This window comes from Xiphias gladius, chromosome 2 (genome assembly GCF_016859285.1).
Source record: "Xiphias gladius isolate SHS-SW01 ecotype Sanya breed wild chromosome 2, ASM1685928v1, whole genome shotgun sequence".
NCBI classification, from domain to species: Eukaryota; Metazoa; Chordata; class Actinopteri; order Istiophoriformes; family Xiphiidae; genus Xiphias; species Xiphias gladius.
In genome coordinates this window covers 4,154,707-4,174,291 of record NC_053401.1, presented here as the reverse complement: position 1 = coordinate 4,174,291, position 19,585 = coordinate 4,154,707, and the positions used below count along the sequence as shown (strand labels likewise).

The following is a 19,585-nucleotide window of genomic DNA, read 5'->3' as shown; positions in this document are numbered from 1 at the left end:
ACTTTCTCACAACTAAAACTAAAAAAGCAGCACGACACAATTTTCTGTCTTTTTCTTTTCTTTTCTTTTTTTTAAATAGGGGCATGTAGAAGCAATATTTATTCCACAAATGTGCACCTTTTCTGAATAATTTCACTCGTTTAGTACAAGCATAAGATCTAAAAAACAACCCTGTAATCCTACTCCACTAGTTTAGCAGTTTAAACTGGTTTTGCAGCTGAAAATTTGTAATTATTTAAGTCTGCTGGTAACAATGTGAGTGGGGCTTTCTGCCCTGCCTTGTCTGTGTTTATATGATCAGTAATGAAGCATGCGTTGGTTGATCTCTGCCGTCGCCACCGTGCTCTGTAAGCTTTTCTGTCACATACCAGTCTTCAGTTAGAAGCTCATCTGGGAGCAGTTTAGACCGGCTGTGATCTCCGGGCTCGCCACTATCACCAAACCGCAGTGCACTTTGAGGTGGCTGGTTCTTTCTTTGATGTGCCAAGGAGAAAGTGAGAGGCAGATGATGATAAATGACAAGGCAGGTTTACAGAGAGTGCGTGTTGGTGTGCTGAAGACGGCCTGCTCTGGATGTTTTTCGGAGAGCCATTTTTGGTGCGAGAGCTGGTGTTGTGGTTGGGTGGAGGTTAGAGTTTGGGCACAGAGGTGGCTGTTTCGGAAAAGGCTGAAGGACAAGGTGTGAATGTGATGTGTGAGCAATGTTTTCTCTGCATGTGCAATGTTCCCCCTCGATTTAACATAGAATTAATTGGAAAGGGAATGATATTGTAGCTAATATTAGCGTATTGTGGAAATATGTGATAAAACAAGTAACAAGAAGTTGGTGCCCCGCTGCTGAATAAATGCAGTTGAACCGTTATTAAGTCGACGTAATTGCGTAATAAAATGACAGGAAATGGTGCTCTTGGTTTTGCAGTGCAGTAAATTGCATTCCTCACATCCCAGTCGTCCCACCGTAACACGCTTAATGGTGGGTTTACACATAATGACGGCATAGAGATTAACAGACGTGCGTGCCAAATAACCCATCACCCTGTGTGTCATTAGTTGTTTCACGTGACGCCTAAAACAAAAGCAACAATCCGGCTCTGAAATGACTGTGCTCGCTACGCACGCACACACACACAAACACACACACACACAAACACACACACACACACACACACACACACACACACACACACACACACACACACACACACACGTACAGACACATACACCAACTAAAAACCTCCAAGGTCTGTGGGTTGTGGAAGTTGTGGCTGATCATTATGTTGATGTGTTGTTGGTTTTGAACATCAGGCTTTTTGCTTAAGGTGGTTCAATACCATTGAGTCTTAGCTAGCTTGATGTGGCAATATGTGTGTTTTTGTGTGTGTGTGTGTGTGTGTGCATGCGCGCTTGTGTGTGTGCGGAGGTGGGGGGCGTCATACTCCTTTTTTTTCCACTGCAGCTGAGGTGAAGGGGGGCCAGTGTGACTATAGAGTGACAGTACAGTCAGCGTTAAACACAGTCACAGAGCAGCACATCTCACAGGTATTGTTTCCCTTGTTTCCTTTATCAGGCCCCAAACAGACACACCTGCCATTGACATCCTCATTGTGTCCCCTGTGTCCCACAGCAATGTCCAGTAACGCTGTGACACCACACTATGTAATTTAAGACTCATTTCTGCTTTTTCACAGGAACTATGAATTCATAGCTCCTGTGAAAAAGCATAAAAGACTGTGTAGCGTAAAATGATCAAACTTCTACAACCAGATGTTGATTTAAATGGAAAAAAAACAAACACAACTGTTATTTAATTTCAAGCTTTATCGTTTCATTCTTGTGTGGAATTGAAATGGTTATCATTGAGAGAGAATAAAAAGTTTAACAGTCCCTTTTTGGAAGACTGTGTGGTTGAAACAGCTGAACAGCACTAAGATACACTAACGAAAAAGTGTTTATAAAAACCCGTTGCACACCAGAGATATGTCAGATGGATAAAATAACGAAGAGAAGACATTGTTATTCTAATATCCTTCCCTCTAGTGGGGCTGAAGTTTTTGGCGATTTGTATGTGGCACCAGAGAAAAGTCCATGCTGTTGCTTAAAGAAAAACATGAGTACCCTGGTCAAAGGTCGGGTTTGTGAAGTATCCTGTTTTTTAGTGTTTGCACATGTAAACATCATATCCAAATTCCAGATAACCTGGACAAGCACTCATACTGGTTTTGAGAAGTCTGATCAGTAACTGGGAAACAGGTGTTCCCACTATTTTTTGTTTTATTTTATCTATATATAATGAGGGGAAGCTAAATAACAGAAACAACCCCCTGTGTAGTGCAATACAGTTCAACAGCACCACAAACTGCATCCTCCAAAAAATGATCATAAAATTGAATTGACACCTCTCTAAAACATTTTTAACAAAAACTGAACGTTGTAACCTTCATGAAGGGAGGATCTTACTGCAGGACTGTTGTATCAGACTGCTTTATTTTTAGCTGGGTGTACCCAATAAACTGCCAACTGGGTGTATATACTTCATTTGTCGAAATACTTCACTCTCGATCACGCTGTGTGCAACCGGCAGGCTGACCAACATCTCCATTTCTGGAGCCACGCCACTAGTCCGGCTAAAAATATAGCAGAAACACAATACCATGGAAACATGGCCACAGTGGGGGTTGTTTGAATGTAGCGTGTCACATATTTGACCGTGGGAGTGCGCTAATGTACTCTAGGTGTATTAATATCCGATAAGATGGTGTCATTGGCTTCTATTGATTTGTTTACAGAGACTCAAAACCTACAGCGCATTCAGAGTGTGTCCCAAAGACACGCACTAATGTGTGCTCAGTGCACTTGAGCAGCCTACAGAGGCGGTGTATGATTTTCTTGTAGGAGGACTGTCAGACACACTGAGGGGTCATACAGTAATAAAGTTGTCGGTTATGACTGATGGTGACTGGCGCGTTGTTCTCTTGCTTCACATCTGACTCACCGGGGCTGCTGTGGGGGGGAGGTATCTGCGCCGAGCCCTGCTTTCGTCGACGCTCATTACAGCTGCTGTTTTTTTTTTTTTTTTTTTTTTTTTTTTGCTTTTGCTTCCTTTGGTCGTGTTGCTTTAAATTATATTTAGTCGCTTTTTTTGTGGCTTCCAAGGAGTTCAACCATCGCATTAAATATCTTTATAAGGCTGTTTTTGACATGAAAGTGGATGATGCAGGACTTTGGGAAATTGGTTCAGGAATGCCCCTTGTGTTGTAGTTTTGCAACAAACATTAATCTTGTGAAGTCATGCTTGTGTCAGTGAATTTTTTAAGTCTTGAGCTATCTCTACGGGCATATATGTACATGCAGGTGTGTTTTTATGTGTGTGTGTGTGTGTGTGTCCCCTATTCTGCCCATTATTTGGCCTGTCGTGTGCATTTACGTCTGTGGGACCTGAAACAAATCTGAATTCGTTTGCCTTTACAAAATGTTACCTTCTAAGGCCTGGCTTATCCTTGGCTGTAACACCCTGTGACTGCTGATTAATTGATTAGTCAAATGACAGAAGGTTTTTTCCAACCTGACAAGCTTAATATTCCGATGAGGACTTTGACTAATGGCGAGTTTAAGGATTTATTTATTCTGTATGGTGTAAATACGGTAATTCCTTTTTCTTTTTATTTGACATTATTAAAAAACGATGTGAGGATTAATGTCCCGCAATACGATTACATTGGCAGAAGATAATAATAACTTAGTGCTTAGACATTTACTTGATTTTTGATTGTCAGAATATTATCTGGTTCCAGGATCACAGTGATGAATGTTTTTGGATTTTCCAGGTTCGCCTGTGATATTAAACTGAAAACCTGAATGGGTTTTCAACCGTTGATCGGACAAAACAGAACATCTGAATGTCAACTTGAGCTGTAAAAAATTTTAATTTTTAATTTTTCATTATTTTTTGACATTTTATCTACCAGACGATTAATCGATATTTTGAGAAAATAAAAGGCAGATTAAACGACAGTGAAAAAATTCATTAGCTGCAGCCCTAATCGACAGCAATTTAGATAATTGATTGATCTTTGAAGTCATTTGTGAGGCAAAAAGGCCAAATTTTCTTTCTAGTTCCAGCATCTCAAATGTGAGGACGTCCTGTTTTTCTCTTTTGTTTTGCTGTAATCAAATATCTTTGTGTTTTGGACTGTTGGCGGAGGAAACAAGCAATTTTAAGACATTTTAGGCCCATTGTTGGCTCACCATCCTCGAACACACACCTCTTTTCTTTCACTGCCTTTGCTGTCTTCCTGTTTCATAATATCAGACCACATATGCTTACTCACCACACACACACACACACATGCACACACGTACTCAAACTCATGCACAAAAGTACACACCTTTCTGAATCTGTTGCTCAATTCTTCTTGTGCTAACAAATGTAAAACCTGTGCAAAGACTCTTTTTTTTTTTCCCTTTAACTGTTTTTATTTAGCAATCTTGACTTCAGGAAGCCCTGGTATACAAACATGAACTCTGTGTGTTTGCGTGCATGGATATATTTGGGTGTGTGCGTGCGTGTGTGTGTGTGTGTGTGTGTGTGTGTGTGTGTGTGTGTGTGTGTAGACCCTGGCCAAACAGTATCTTTCCCCAGTATTTAGCTGTTCTAATGAAAGCCATTTTTCAGTCTACTGAGAACATTTCCCAGCGGGCAGTTAACAGTTTAACAGTTTAAGACAGCGGCTCCGGCCTTGATCAGAACGGTTGTCCAGCGACTGTGTCCTTTTTTTTTTTTTTGTAGTGTTATACTTATCTCCAAAGCAACCAAGCTTATTGCATGCTCAGTAGCTGGGTTTGTAATGAAGGCACCCAGGGTTTTATTAAATGTAGAATATTACTAATGCTGAATTTTCTTTATGTCCTCCATCTCTTCTGACCATGTGTCTCGCCTTCCTCCCTCTACTTAGCATTTATCTTCCTCTACTCCCCTTTCACATCCTCATTCTTTGTCTCATTTTTTCGCTGCCTCTCCTCCTTCATCTTAACCTCCCTTCCTATTCTTTTTCATTTCTCCATTCTTCTTTGCATTACTGTCATAGTTTCTCTCCTCCCCTCTCCTCTGCTGATATTTCTCCTGCCTCCTCCCTTTGCTTCTCCGCCCATATTCTTCCCTCCATCCTCCACCTCCTCCTTGGTCTTGGTAAAGGTCTTGATAGAGCTCATTCCTCTGGGTGGTCCCTCCGAACAGAATCGTTGTGGTCTCCCTCACAATCTTCTCCGCCGAGTTGAACAATAACTGTGTCATTCACTGTGCTGTCCATTATTCCATGTTGTACTTACTGAACCGCACTGGAAACCTTCAGACAGTCCAATCTGGTTCACATCATTGTGTTGAACGCAGCCTCTTGTCTCCATGTGTTCCAGCTGGTTTAGTCTGCAGATTTGACTTTTCTGTTTGCAAAGAGAGTAGCATAATTTTCCTCTTCTTATCTCCTCTCTCCTGAGGAAAAAGCTGACAATTTTTTGCGTGCTTCACTAATTATGATATGAGAGTGACGCAATCAAGTAGGAGTATATTAGAAGCATTTATTTGTTTGTAATATAAACATTTTTAGAAAGGATACCTCAGATTACAGGATCTAGTGGGGTCAGGTCCAAATTATTTACGATTTATTTTCAGTGTACCTGGGTCAGGTTGGCTTTTGTCCAATTATCTTTGGATCTGTCTGGGCTGTCCTTCGGTCCCTATCAGATTTGGGTCTCTTTGAAAGTTATTACATGCAGACTGGGTTAGGGTAAGTTTTCCAAAGTTTGTTTTGGATTTGCCCAAAATGTTGTGCCCGCGAATACCTCATATGTGGTTATTAAAAAGCTGTGACAAAGGTGGGATGTTTTATAGTTGAGCAAAAAAACTTTGACATAAACGTGAAAGTAAATAAAACGACAAGAATATATTTAACTTGAATCAAGAAAATCAAGGATCAGAGATATACAACATGCATTAAAGCGTAAAATTAATTTTCCTTTCGTATTTTTAACGATGTCAGTGCCTTGAACAGTGTAACGATATACCAATGTCAGCGCGGCTCTAGTTTGTTCGATTTAGAGCTGAGATAACAGAAGATAAAAAATTAATTTTAATGATCAGTTAATTTCAGTAGTTTTTCAAGCAAAATTACAGAACATTTGCTGCTTCCAGATTCTTAAACATGAGGATTTACTGCTTTGACTCTGTTGTAAATTTGATGTATTTCGGTTTTGGGCTGTTGGTGAGACAAAACAAGCAATTTGAAGATATCACCTTTGGCTCTGAGAAATTACACTGGGCATTTTGCACCATTTTCTGAAAATGTTATACACAAAACAGTCCGTTTCTTATTCGAGAAGATAATCAGCCAATTAATTAAAATTAAAAGTTGCAACCCAAGGTCAATAATGTATGGATTAAAACTGATCACTATTGTACTGGTTCTTTATCGGGAACCTGGAGCCCGAACTGATTCTTATGAGCAAGAGAGAGAACAAAGAACAACGTCAAACTTAAAGGACGGGTAACTTTGCTCTGGAAGCCACCCAGGTGTAAATGAATACTGATTAGTGGTTATACAAAATTGACAACGGCGGTTATTAAGTAGCATACACAGTATTTAGCGCTGCATAACAGAGATGGAGAGATCTATAAAAGGCTTTAACAACGCTGCACTTTATCTACTGTATGAGCGTCCATTAGCTCGGGAATGTCCACTTAAGCATAAGAGTTTGAGCGACTTTCTGTCCATTAGCCGAGGAATGTCTGTTATAGGGGGAAAGGTGTGCGCACATCCACTTGTGAGGCACATGTATGCAGTGATGTTTGTGCCTGTGTGTACCCATTAGCGCAGGAATGCCGGGAGGAAAGGTGTGGCCAAAGTCCACTTCCCCCTATGGACTCGACAGGAAGTAACATAAAAAGGGAGTGGTTGAGGGCAAGGAGGGTAGAAGAATGGATATGAGATAGTTTGAAGGAAAAAAGACAAAAAACAAAACAAAACTTCTTTAAGGAGGAAGAACCAGAGAAAGATGATTAAGTATGTTTAAGGATTTTGCAGATCGGCACTATAGGAATAGGAACTGGCTTTCAAATGCAGGTTGTGGGGAATTTTTTTTTGGTTTGTTGAATAAAAAAAGGTTTCGCTTTATTTTGGAGGGAAGTTATATGGGGCTAAGTATAGGTATAATAGATACAGTGTTCACAGTACACTCACTTGATTCAAATTGATGCTAAACTAAAGTAACTTGGAGGTTTTTAGTCAGTGTATACGAAGTCAGGTGATCATGCAAAAATATGAAATTTGCCTAAAGGCAGGCATACAGTTCAAAATATATGGAAAATACAGTTTCCAGCAATAAGAGTGACTGATATAGAACTGAAAGGATTCGTCGCTTAGTCGGCTGACACTGCGACGGCAACTATTTTGACGTTCCCAGATTCCACTGAGGTTTTTTTTCTTATATTAAAGTAAACTGAATATTTCTGGGTTTTTAATTGATGATGAGACAAAAAACTCCCCTGTAAATGTTGTGCTAAATGAAATGACCCTCACTTTGGTTCTTTCAAACATGCATAGCTTAGTGGAAGACTGTTGCACGAGGAAGTAAGCACAGAAACAGACATAATACCTGGGTTGGTTCAAACGTCTTTCTAGTCCTTTAATATATAGGTTAGATTTGGTTAGAACAGCCAAACCACTGTGCTTAGTCTGCCTGTAGCACCCAATAAAACATAAACACACCGTCTAGTACTTCAGGGTCTGTTTAGCCCCACCTAAGCATGTTTTGTCTGCATCCATACACGATGTTGCGTGATGATATCATATATTTACAGAGAGTGGATGCAGACGAGTGTGGCAGTGCTAAACAAAGGCAGGAATGCTGCAGGTGTGCCATTTATATGTCTCTCGCACGTACAGACCAAACTTCTCAAACCATCTAGGTTATTGTTAAAACGGCAGCAGCTTGAGAACAGGGAGACACTGACATGGAGATAAAGACAAAAGTCTATGAGACTCTCCTTCTGTGTTTCTCTGTATTCTGAGGCCTTTTTCAGTCTCGTCAGTTTTTATTCCCCCTTCTCTCTTCTGCTTTTTCCAGCTCTGGTGCCAAAGCAGAGTCCGTTCTGTCTTTTAATGCTCTTCTGTTTCATGCAACCAGTGCGGTGTTGAGACATAACATTTAATTACTCTTTAAATCTTAAATCCACCGTCAAATTCTGTCAGTTTTTATCCTTGGACAGTATTTTTAATTGTCCTTTTCTAGAGTTGGCCGACCAGAAAAAAATACAACTGCTGTCATAACAGGATTAACTTAGGACAAACAGACTTTTGTGGTCGGTTATAAATAAGAGAAATAAGGGCCTTTTATTTTCCTTCCTCATCAGCGTTTAAAGGCCTCAAACATCACCTTTAATAGCACACTTGTGCACCACCAGCACCTGTCATGGAGCCAGTAGTATGGGCCTTTATTCACTGGTAGCCTGTGCCTGGACATCGTCACACACATACGTATAAAACATCTTGACCCTGTGTCTTTTCAAAAGACATCACAGGTGTGGGTATCTCTTACAGTTAAAGGCTTCATAATGCAGTGGTGTACTGGAGTTTACTGCTGTTCGGAGGGTTTTACACATCTTATATGGGCTGCCCATTGAAGCCACTAATACATTTTAGCAACCTGCTTTCATTACTGAGTTGCAGGGCGATTTAATCTAGCTCAGGTTTGCTTACGGCCAAGTCACAATTTAAACACGATCTGCACAAGCTTCTGTTGTAGGGTTTCCTGCAGTGGAGGCTGAACTGGGGCTTCTGCTAATGTCAAATATAACAATTTAGATACGAGGGAAGTGAGCAGAGCTCCTACTAAAGGCGGAAAGGGACAACATTTTTAGTTTGGTAACGAGTGTCCTGGCTCTGTGTTAGTGTGTCCTGATTCTGAAATAAAGCTAGTGTGCTTTATCACAGTATGCAGACTATATGCAGATGATGTTGCTCAGAGACAGCAAAGTAGGTGGCACCCTTTCAGGGAAACGACAGACATGTCAACATTTATCATTTTAGAATAAAAGTATTTCATATACAGGCATATTACCTAGTGCCTTCTCTACCGAGAACAGTAGTGTAAGGTGCTGGCCTCAGCCTCTGTGTCGGTCGAGTTCAAACGCGTGAAAAGATCTGGCAACAGAGTGAGATCGTTCTCTGTTTCCAGTGCAAATCCAAAACCTTCTCTGAAGAGCTTTTTGAACGGCTGCCATCAAAGTTGCACATTAACGAGCTGAGTGATAGAATGTGCTTTTGCATGCAATGACGTGATACAATGTCAGGAACAGCTCACAGAGTAGTTATGTAGGCTATTGTTACAATGTGTGATTAATATTTCTCCGGGCTCTGTTGTAATCTAGTTAGTGTGTTTGTCTTTTCTTTCTGTCCTCCCTTCTCATTTTTGTCTAGTGTTGATCTTCCAGGTTCCGTGGGAGGATTCGGTGTGCTCTTAAATAGGACCATGACCTCATTTTGCTGCCTGGCCGCTGTGCTCTGCCTCTCCTGTTTGTTTGCATTCTGTCGCTCTCGCTCTCCCAGTGCCTCTTAACTCGCTCCGTCCTGTTCGTCAAACAGTCTGGATAGGACAGGATTTTACCCCTCACGGGAGTTAAAATGAGCCAGTAGAGGCACTCTGGGTTTGTTTCACGAGGGCTTCCTTTCTGACCACAGCTAAAAGGTTAAAATGGTCTTGTGTGGGAAGATTTTACTCAACGTAAAACTGGCAGCAACTCCCGTCCACAAAGACTTTCATTATCACGGGCGCCAGTGGAGAGTTGTAGTGTCCCACGACGATCAAGCTGTGGTACCGGAGACGATGCCAGAAATGGTGATGGTAAAATCCAAACCAAGGACAACACGAGTTATTCTTGTGGTGAAGTTACAGCGAGTACTACAGGAGGAAGAGGATGACGCTTGGTGGGTCCTTCTGCTGAGCACACAATTAATTTTGGTGTCACAGAGGAGGTGAAACAAGCTATTTGAATATGTCACCTTGAGCAGAGGCGAATTGTACTAGTTTGAGTATTTTATGACATTTTATAGACGAAGGGGTCAGTCAATTAACTGAGAAAGTAATAGCATATCTGCTGCCGTGAAAGTCGCACATGAACAGCCTGAACCTGTCGGGTTATTCATGTGCAACAGGTGTTATTTGATGGTGGCATCAAAATCTGCCAAATATTACGAAAATACAGCCAAGTCTTCATTTAGTCGTAGAAGCCTTTTAAAAATTTTGAGAAATTTGGAAATAGACGCGACAATTGATCCTGGACAGTCAATGCTACGAGACAACAAGGGCCTAGGTTCAGTGGAACTCCCCAACAAAAGGCGGACGGAGTGGCAGCTTTCATTGAATACCATAAGTGGAGACTTGTGTGAATAAGACTCACAACTGAGCCCAGGCTTCAGTTGGTCAGGGAGCTGGTGTAAGGGCAGCCGATGCAGGTTGGAAGCCACTTAATCCATTAGGTCACCAGGTTTAGCTACTGACACACAAATGATCACGCACACACACACACACACACACACACACACACACACACACACACACACACACACACACACACACACACAAATTCCACAGTCACAAGAGGAGGGATTCCCCTGCGGGTGTGCCATTTATCATGTTTCGTTCTTTCTCCTTTGTTTTGTCTACCCCACCCACCCTCTCTGGGGATGGTGAGATGACAGTTAATCTCCTTACCTGTCACTTCCTGTTAATACACTTGGACTCACCTGACCTGGCGGGCGCTTAAAGTGGAGACTAATTTGCGGTGTTTGGGGGGGGGGTCAGATTTGAGGTGACGGTTCACAGTTTGACAGGCGTATGTGGATATAAATAAAGGAATCTGTAAACGTGAGATTCATTCGGTCGTGACTTCGTGTGATCGGGTGTGTCTTCATTGTGTGTCGTCCCTTAACCATGATGAGTCAGTGTCTGTCTCATCTGGACAGACAGGTCACCATCGCGCTGATGTCAGATTGGAAAAAAACTGTGTCTGTAACAGTGTCAGTAGTTGCTGGTTTGTACCAAACTCTTCTACTTCCATAATCTTTTAGATGTTTTTCCTTTTTATACCATTTATACCAATGGAAACTAAAACTGGAAATACTGTTATATATCTACATAATCATGGATGCTGAATATCATGTTAGTCTAGGGTAAACGAAGGCTAGCGTATTTTTTTTTTTTTTTTTAATGAATTTCGCAAATATTTTCTGGATGAATTAATTTCTCGTTTGCTCTATGAAATTACAGAAGATGGTGAAAAAGTGCCGTTGCAATTCTCTGCAGCTAAAGGTGATGTCTTCAAATTGCTTGTTTTTGTCAGAACAACAGTTCAAATCTCAAAAATATTAAATTTACTATAGAGTTAGACGAGGAAAAGCAGCAAATCCTCATGTTTAAGAAGCTGTAACCATAAAATGTTTTGGCAGTTTTGCTTGAAAAAACAGATTATCCGAACAGTTTGCCATTTAATTTTCTTTTGATCGACTAATTGATTAAGAAGCTAATCATTTCTGCTCTAAATTCAACAATCGACAGCTGTGACGGACATTGACTAGACCAGATGTGAGTCAAAATAAAACGCCGGTATCGACCCCCACATGTCAGCAGATCTGTAGTTTTATCTTAAATTTTCATCTCTCTCCCCGCAGGTCCCTAGTGGGGCCGCCCGGTTTCCCTAGAGATCATCTAATTTTCATTTAATCTAATCTCAACATGTGATAGAAGACGTCAGGGGTGGAGTGAGTGTCTCTCAGATTCATGTTTTCGCTATAGGTAATTAACTTTAGCTCGTTCCCAGACTGGCATTCCTGTTCTTTCGCAGAGCTGTAAACATATCAGCGGATACATTACTTTGTTAGTAACTCTCAGACCTGCTGTGTGTGTGTGTGTGTGTGTGTGTGTGTGTGTGTGTGTGTGTGTGTGTGTGTGTGTGTGTCTGCAGTGTGTGTGTGTGTGTGTGTGTGTGTGTGTGTGTGTGTGTGTGTTTCTGTGTGTCTGCAGTGTTTGCGCATGCTGTATTGGCACCTTGTCTTTCCCTTGAGCAGTGTGTGTTTTCCATATAAGGGTGTGTGTGCCTTCAAAGCCTCCCTGGATTCTGCACAGCGTGTGTGTGCGTGCGTGTGTGCGTGCGTGCGTATGTGTGTGTGTCTGTGTGTGTGTGTGGTTTTTAATAGATGCAGAGGAGAGCTGCAGTATGCCCATGTAAGCACAGACAACACTGGGGAATTAAACTCAGTCTAAAGAGTCTGCATTGGCGCTTCTCGCATGCTGTACACACACAGACAGAAGATGTAAAACACCAGGACGGACTTTTGAGTTTTTTGCATCCGCTGTTTATTAGTTACGGATGCTGTGCTGAGGTTTTGCGGCATCCTTCGCACGTAGTCAACAAAACCTGTGACGGTCAAAAGCAGACCTCACCAAGACGGATGCACCCGTCACCATACGTGCAGCATGTGGATTGGGGCTGCACCTAATCAATACTTTAACTGTTGCACTGATTGAGTTTGTAGTTCAAGTGTATGAAATGTCAAAAAGTAGGACAAATGGCCGAGTTCCAAGAGTCCAAGGTATCATGGCTCAGCTGCTTATTCTCTCCCAAGACTGCTCTGTTTATAATCAGGGCCTTAAATCCTCACATTTTAGAAGCTGCAATTTGTCAGTGTTTTTTTTAAGTAATTCAGAAAATAAATATCCCAATATGTTAGGGCTGCGCCATTATGGCCAAAATGATAATCATGATTATTTTTCACGATTATTCGTCACGATAATTCATCTACTTTAGGGACAAAATATTTTTATTGCACTCTCACGTTTAAATAAACAGAGCACTGCTTTCACCGCCTTGTTGTGCTGAATTACTGCTGATGGACAGATCTGCAAATCAAAATAGGTCCTCATTCAAAGTGCCTCTCTGAGAAATAAAATTGTACCAAAGCTTTAACGTTAGCGACGTTATTCCCCTTGACCTTCGTGCATTCATCGTGCTACAGTTTGTAGTGTTAGTAAAAATTGTTACATACATTATACATACATTTTTTCTTTTTTACTTATACACTTTCTTATTAAGTGTCTTACTTTAACCCAAGAAAATTATATCTTTCGTAAAATCAACCTTCAACCTTGAAATTAACTGTCCTGATGGTCTTAATGTTTGCCTTCACTGACTCTTAGGTTTACTGTCTGTGACTCTTACATATCTACATATCTTCACGAGCGTCGGTCTCAAGGTTGAACTGCTGTAGCAGAGCAGTCAAGGTAGAGATGTTTGGTTTTGTTGGGTACACTTTTTATTTTTATTTTTTCCTGAAAACCAAGCATCTGCATGCAGCGATTTCTTGAAAAACGTCCTAGCTGGCTCTGAGGTCAGCGGACGGCCCATTTTACAACCGATTATGTAACATGTCTGGCTTTGTCGTGTGACCTAAATCATAACTCTATACGCGTGTTTTCCCCAGTCTCGGCTGACTTGAATTTGAGTCCGACATCGTTAACTCATCAGAGGAGTTGGCCTGGGTTCATCAACTCACATGGTGTGTATGCGTGTGTGTTTGACCTTGTGACACTCGTGGTGGCCTGCTCTTAAGTGTTCGCTTCCGGTCGCCGCGGCAAACGTGCAGATGTTCGCCTCAGTGCTGTTCACATGTGTCCGTCTGTCGTCGTTATCCTGGAGCTTTCTCCATCAGCTGACCTCCGTTTTGACCCTCCCCACCTATCAGGGCTATTTATACATAAACCCTGCGATGGCTGCTGACTGCGGCTCCCTTCAGTTCTCACATACAGTAAAGCCGCACATGTGCATACACGCTGTGCACATCACAAGCTGTTTGAATCGGTTACACGCACTCTTCAAATCCACGTGGCCTCCGTTCAGTCAAACTGATGACTTTTATAACCTTGGAAACATGATATATTTTTTTCTTCTCGCTTTGGTTTGTTTTTGCGTGGCCGTCTTGCGTGCTCTGTCCTGCAGGAGGTTTCCATGTTTTGTCTAAAATTAGAAGTCAGTCGCTCGGCATGGGACCCGAGCTGATTAGAAATGTCTTTATGTCATGTGCTGACCCCTGCAGCAGCAAGGGGCCCTTTTTTTACACGTTGAGTCCGCGCCTGAGGTCATTTTGGGGGGAAGATGGAAAACATACTTGGCTGGACCTGGGTGTGCGTACGGTCTTGCTACAGCAGTTTGATAGGACACGTGTATTCACATAAGAAGATCTGTAAAAAAAATTGTATGTTGCGTTTTATTCTCAGTGTACGTACACCACAAATGTGACCTATACAAGTTCTCTCCTCCCTCACTATTATTGGACAAGTGGGCTGGGTCACACAAAAAAACACCATAATGCTCTACTGTGCCCAAAAGCCCTGTGTAATGACATAAAGCACATGTTAGATTAGATTCCTATTAGATTCCAGATACGGTATCTTACTTCTGTAAGCAAACTGGTGTATTGTCAGTACAACTGAGATGTCGTTTTATAAGGTTTTTCATACCTTTTTCCAGGTAAGAATGTTTTTCTACTAACATGCTGCTCCTTCGATATTTAATGCATTGGACAACACCACCACCACGGTGTCAGAAAACAAGTTGAACACTTACTTAGTGTAAATTTATACCAACAGTTTGGCTGGTCATGTCTAATAACTGCACAGTAATTGATCTGCATTTACCTTCGAAGTTCTGTCTTTCATTAGTTTATCACGATTTCTGCAGGTCTTTAATTTGCACGCAATAGAAGTTAGCAGCCGTAAAGATTTTTTTTTTTTTTTCTTATAATAGAAATGTGGGGTTGGCCTTCACATGCACATGGTTATGGCTTTGCCCTGATGAGAAGCGGTGGAGGAAGGATGTAACTTTATTACCTGTCGCCAGTGTTTAAATCTACAGATTCCCTCTTGTCCAGCAGTTTTGTGGCACGAGGGAAACAACGTGAGAGTGTAAAGCAAAAGTAGACACAGTGCCTATATGCTTTTCTGGCAGTAAAACAGAAACACAAAACAAATGACCGTTACGGTATGGGTAACTGGCTCAAAAAGAATGTGGCCTTATTAATTGTGGAGATACACTATATAAAGTGGTATATGTGCAGAAAGGAGAAAAAAAATGGAGTAATGGATGTAAAGAGTACATGATTTAATTTAGGGAAAGGGTCGTCACTTATTGTCTGTAAAAATTTGATGATACAAAAAAAGAAAAAAAAACACGACACCCTTGATCCCTTGATTTGGATGAGGAAAGCTACTTGTCCACGTGTCCCGCTGCTGCTGTCTAAACACTGACTGTATTGTCATAACGATCTTGGTCGGCTTGTGACTTAGCATGACATGTTTCCTTTTATCCTCTTCCTCTCTCTGTCAGGATGTGGAGAAGGAGAGAGAGTTGCGGACGCAGTTCAGCAGGGAGGAGATCAGGCAGAGGATCGAGCAGTACAACTCGCTGACCAAAGACCACCTTAAAATGACGCTGGTGAGTGGAGAGCACACACTCACATGCACATACACATGCGCACGCACGCGCGCACACACACACACACACACACACAATCACACACACACACACACACACGCACACAATCACACACACACACACACACACAATCACACACACGCACACAATCACACGGGCTAAGTCAGTGAGTTGTATCGATTTGGCTTGGAGCTTGTTACAACTTTGACAAATGACAAATGCAATCTTTTATCTACACTGAACTATGGAGATGTTCCCGCCACAACAAGTAGACCACTTTATTTCAATTACCACAGGGCCATTTGATTTAAGTGGCCATCACACTCAACATTATGACTTGTATAAAAAAAAGGCAGATGATCATCAAGGATGTTCAAGGCCCGATCATACCTGCGTTTTTATTTACAGGGTCTTAATATCCAAGTAAGGGCTCGGCGATATGGCCGTAAAATATTTTATTTTCAAGCTTGGGGCTTGAAAATAAAATTTTTACCTGCAAAATTATTATTTTTTTTAAGACTTAATGTGTGTTACAGTTGGGCAAAAATAATAAAACACTTGAACCACTTGCAAAGCTGTCAAATCATTTGATAAAATTACAAAGCTCCAGAAAAGCTGCTAATGGACCTTTTTTAAACGAAAGTTTTCAACTGCCTGTTCCAAGATCAAGAATGACCTTGAATCTCACGTCTTTTTTGTGAACGTTCTGTAAATGTAAGTTAGGTGGAAACTTACCCAACTATTCCATCCCTGCTACAAGAATCAGGACAAGGTCACAACCTGGTGTATGTCTGGACCGTGTGTGGTCAATGAGCAAAATTGAGGACGTGGTTGAAAACTGTGGTGGAACCGCTGCAGACAACTGCTCTCAGTGTGAAGTAGCTAAAGCCTGCTGGAAAAAGTCATAAAAATGTCGCCAGTTGAAGTACTACGGTAATTAGCATATCCATGTCGTCATTGCGTTGTGTTTGCGTCCGGCCTTGTGTCGGCCGGTTTCAGCCCTTTATCTGTCTGCTTCTCTCCTGCTCTCTGTGCTCACATATACAGTATTTTAATACAACTGAATTCCCAATAAAGCTGTTCTCATCTACATGTTTTGTCTGTTTCTGTTGTCAGACGACGGAACAATTATGAAATAGCGACTGAAACGCGGCCCCATTGAGACAACATGTTCACCAGCAGTCACCTCCAAGCCCATTTCCAAGCTGCTGCTCTGCCCTCCTAAAATCCTGATTTCTTTTTTTTTTTTTTTTTTTTTATAACCGCGACGTCGTCTGACGAAAATCACCACACACACTTAAGTTAAAGACAGCAGCTGTTGGCTGACAGAAAGTTAGAAGCTCGTTCACGTCTGCGCCAGCTGCCGTGCGGTCAATTGCATAGAGAGGGTTGCCTGTGGAAGAAAAGCCTAATTTTTCGTCTATGGAAAGTAGCTAAGGTTTGTCCAAAAAATTGCTATATCTGTTGCTAAGTGTTTTTTTTTTTTTTCTTTAATAAAAGTCGAATGTGAATAGTCAGTAAATCTAGCGACAAAGGCGCTAAATTGGCAACACGGCCTGTAAGCGACCCCCTGATGACGTTTTAGAAACCGTTCACAGCAATTCATTTGAAAGAGCAACGCCAACACTCCAACACTAGGCTGGCCGACCATCGGTGCAACTTCGACCGTCAGTCAGTCAGTCAGTCAGTCAGTCAGTCAGTCAGTCAGTCAGTCAGTCACGGACACATTCAAGTCTGTAAGGCTGGCCTCCCTGTTGCGGTCCAGCCAAAAGCATGTCAGTATAAATAGGAGTAAAACAGCCGTAATGTCCAAAAATGCCAGGTCTCACAGGCTTTAAATTTTTCTAAAATTCTAGGTGTGCTAAGGTTTCAACAACCACGCAGGCTTCCTCCTGCTCCCAGCATTCCTCTGCAGTCACATCAGAGTGATGTGATGTTATTCCTGCTATTGTTCTCCCACAGTGTTTTCCTTGGCAGCGTGAAAGGTTTCTGAAGCTGTATTCGCACCATGAGGCACCATAAGTCTGTGTTAGATCAGTGTTCAAGTATTTTAGGTGAAGCAGAGGTTTTGTTCCTGCAGTCATGCACTGGCTGATGAAATGTAGGTAGATCACAGTTGATAGTAAAACGCAAACTGATTTTTCTTAATTTTTTGAAAGAATTAGTGGGTAACTCAAGGCACTTTGTTGGAGCATTTACCATCAGCCATTCAATATCGTGTATTGTTCCGAGGCCTTTTCATAAAGGGAAAGTCAGGGAAATCGACTAAGTTCCTGGGAACATCAGGGAACACCAGGGAAATAAATGCAACTCCGTTGCAGCGGAAATAAACCGCCGTCCGTTTTTCAAATCAGCAGGTCGTTACGCTCCTATTTGAAACTGGACGTCGCGTCAGTCTGGAAGAACAAAAGTAGAAATGCACAATACTTTGTTCAGTAAATTAAGAAACAGATATTTATTTGTAATTATGAAAGATGCACAAAGACCAAGTTGGCTGTTCCCTTATGAAACATTTAAATTAGCCAGTTACTTAAAAATAAAAGACTGAAAAAAAAAAAAAACCCTTTATAAACTGTAGGTATATTGCAACACTTCTCTTTTCCACATAAATGTTATTTGAAAGAATGTAGAAGTACTTACGGTGTTGTTACTGTATTTAACTCTTTTCACTCATATACGTGTTTAGTATATGTATTACCAGAATATGTGTGTTTTTGTAAAGCAGAAATGTTTTGTAGTCCCATGTGGGATGGGTCAGGTGTTTGGCATGACACAGAAATAAAACTAAAACTAAACTATTCCCTAACCTGATTCATTTTCATCGTCGATCAATCTCCTATTTCCTCGATGAATCGTTAAGTCTACAACATTTTAAATAAATAGCAATGACTGTGAAGAAATGGAATTCAAAAATTTGTCAGAGTCCATTTTTTTCCGACCAACAGTGCAAAAGCTAATGATTTTTTATTTTCCGTCAGATATGACAAGGAAAAGCAGCAAATCCTCATATTTGAGAAGCTGAAACCAGTCACTAATCCGAACCTCTCTGTCCATTCGCCTCTTCTTTCTTATGTCGTATTTCCTTTACGTCTTTCTTTGTCTCTCTTATCGCTTCATCTGTGATGACGCAAGCTTCTCTCTGTCGCCTCGTCTCGTCTCACCTCGGTGACTTCTGTTCGCACCAAGTCGTGCTTGCCAGGCTTACGACCTTCACGCTCGCTCATAAACCTCGCGCGCAAGGCCCTCCGGGCCCCGTGCGGAGTAATGAGATTAAGACGCTCTCTCTCCGTCTGGGGGGCCATCTGTCCTGCAGGACGCACCGGGCGTATTGGGTGAACTGGGCTCATCTGGAGAGATCATATAGCACGCACTGTAGCTCTGGAAACTGATTCAGTTAACTAAAGCAAAACGCATCAGGTGGTGCTGCTGTACATATACCTGAGTTCAGTGAACTTTGAATGATTTTGTCTGTTTGCTTGATTTAGTAGATTAATGATGATGGGTTTTATGTGCAACACTGATTTTTAACTGCATTTTATTCAGCCACCTCCAGTAGGGCTACTACTAATGATTATTTTCATTATGAACTGATGTTCCAATAAGGTTCCCTTATTAATCGTTTAGTCTATAAAATATTTGTAAAATTTTGAGAAACGTCCATTTCAGTTTCCCAGAGCTCAATGTGATGTTGTCAGATGCCACGTTTCGATCGATCAAGAGTCCGAAACCTAAAAAAATATTCAGTTTGTAATCACATAAAACAGGGCAAGCAGGATTCCTTATATGCACTGAGCTGGAACCGGCAAATTTTTGGCATATCTGCTTGAAAAGAAAATCAAACCGTAATGCGATTAATCAAAACAGTTGCAATTCATTTTTTTTAGATGGATTAATCTGGGAATCGATTAGTCATTTCAGCTCTACTCTACAGTGGTCATTTTCGCACCTGGTTTTTATTTAGTTTTAGCCTTGTAGTCTTATTCCGATTGTAGTCGTTTGATGATTGTTAGTTAGTAATTGGTTCTTTTGCCTATTTGTCCGTCTTCTATA

At 41.4% G+C, this 19,585-nt stretch overlaps 1 protein-coding gene across 1 annotated transcript in view; it reads left to right on the top strand.

Annotated features, from left to right (window-relative positions):
• Positions 1 to 19,585, top strand: part of rassf3 (Ras association domain family member 3) — a 37,375-nt gene that overhangs the window by 10,992 nt on the left and 6,798 nt on the right. The window contains exon 2 of the mRNA XM_040149425.1: positions 15,428 to 15,535. Coding sequence (XP_040005359.1) covers positions 15,428 to 15,535 — 108 coding nt within the window. The remainder of the gene's footprint in view (positions 1 to 15,427; positions 15,536 to 19,585) is intronic.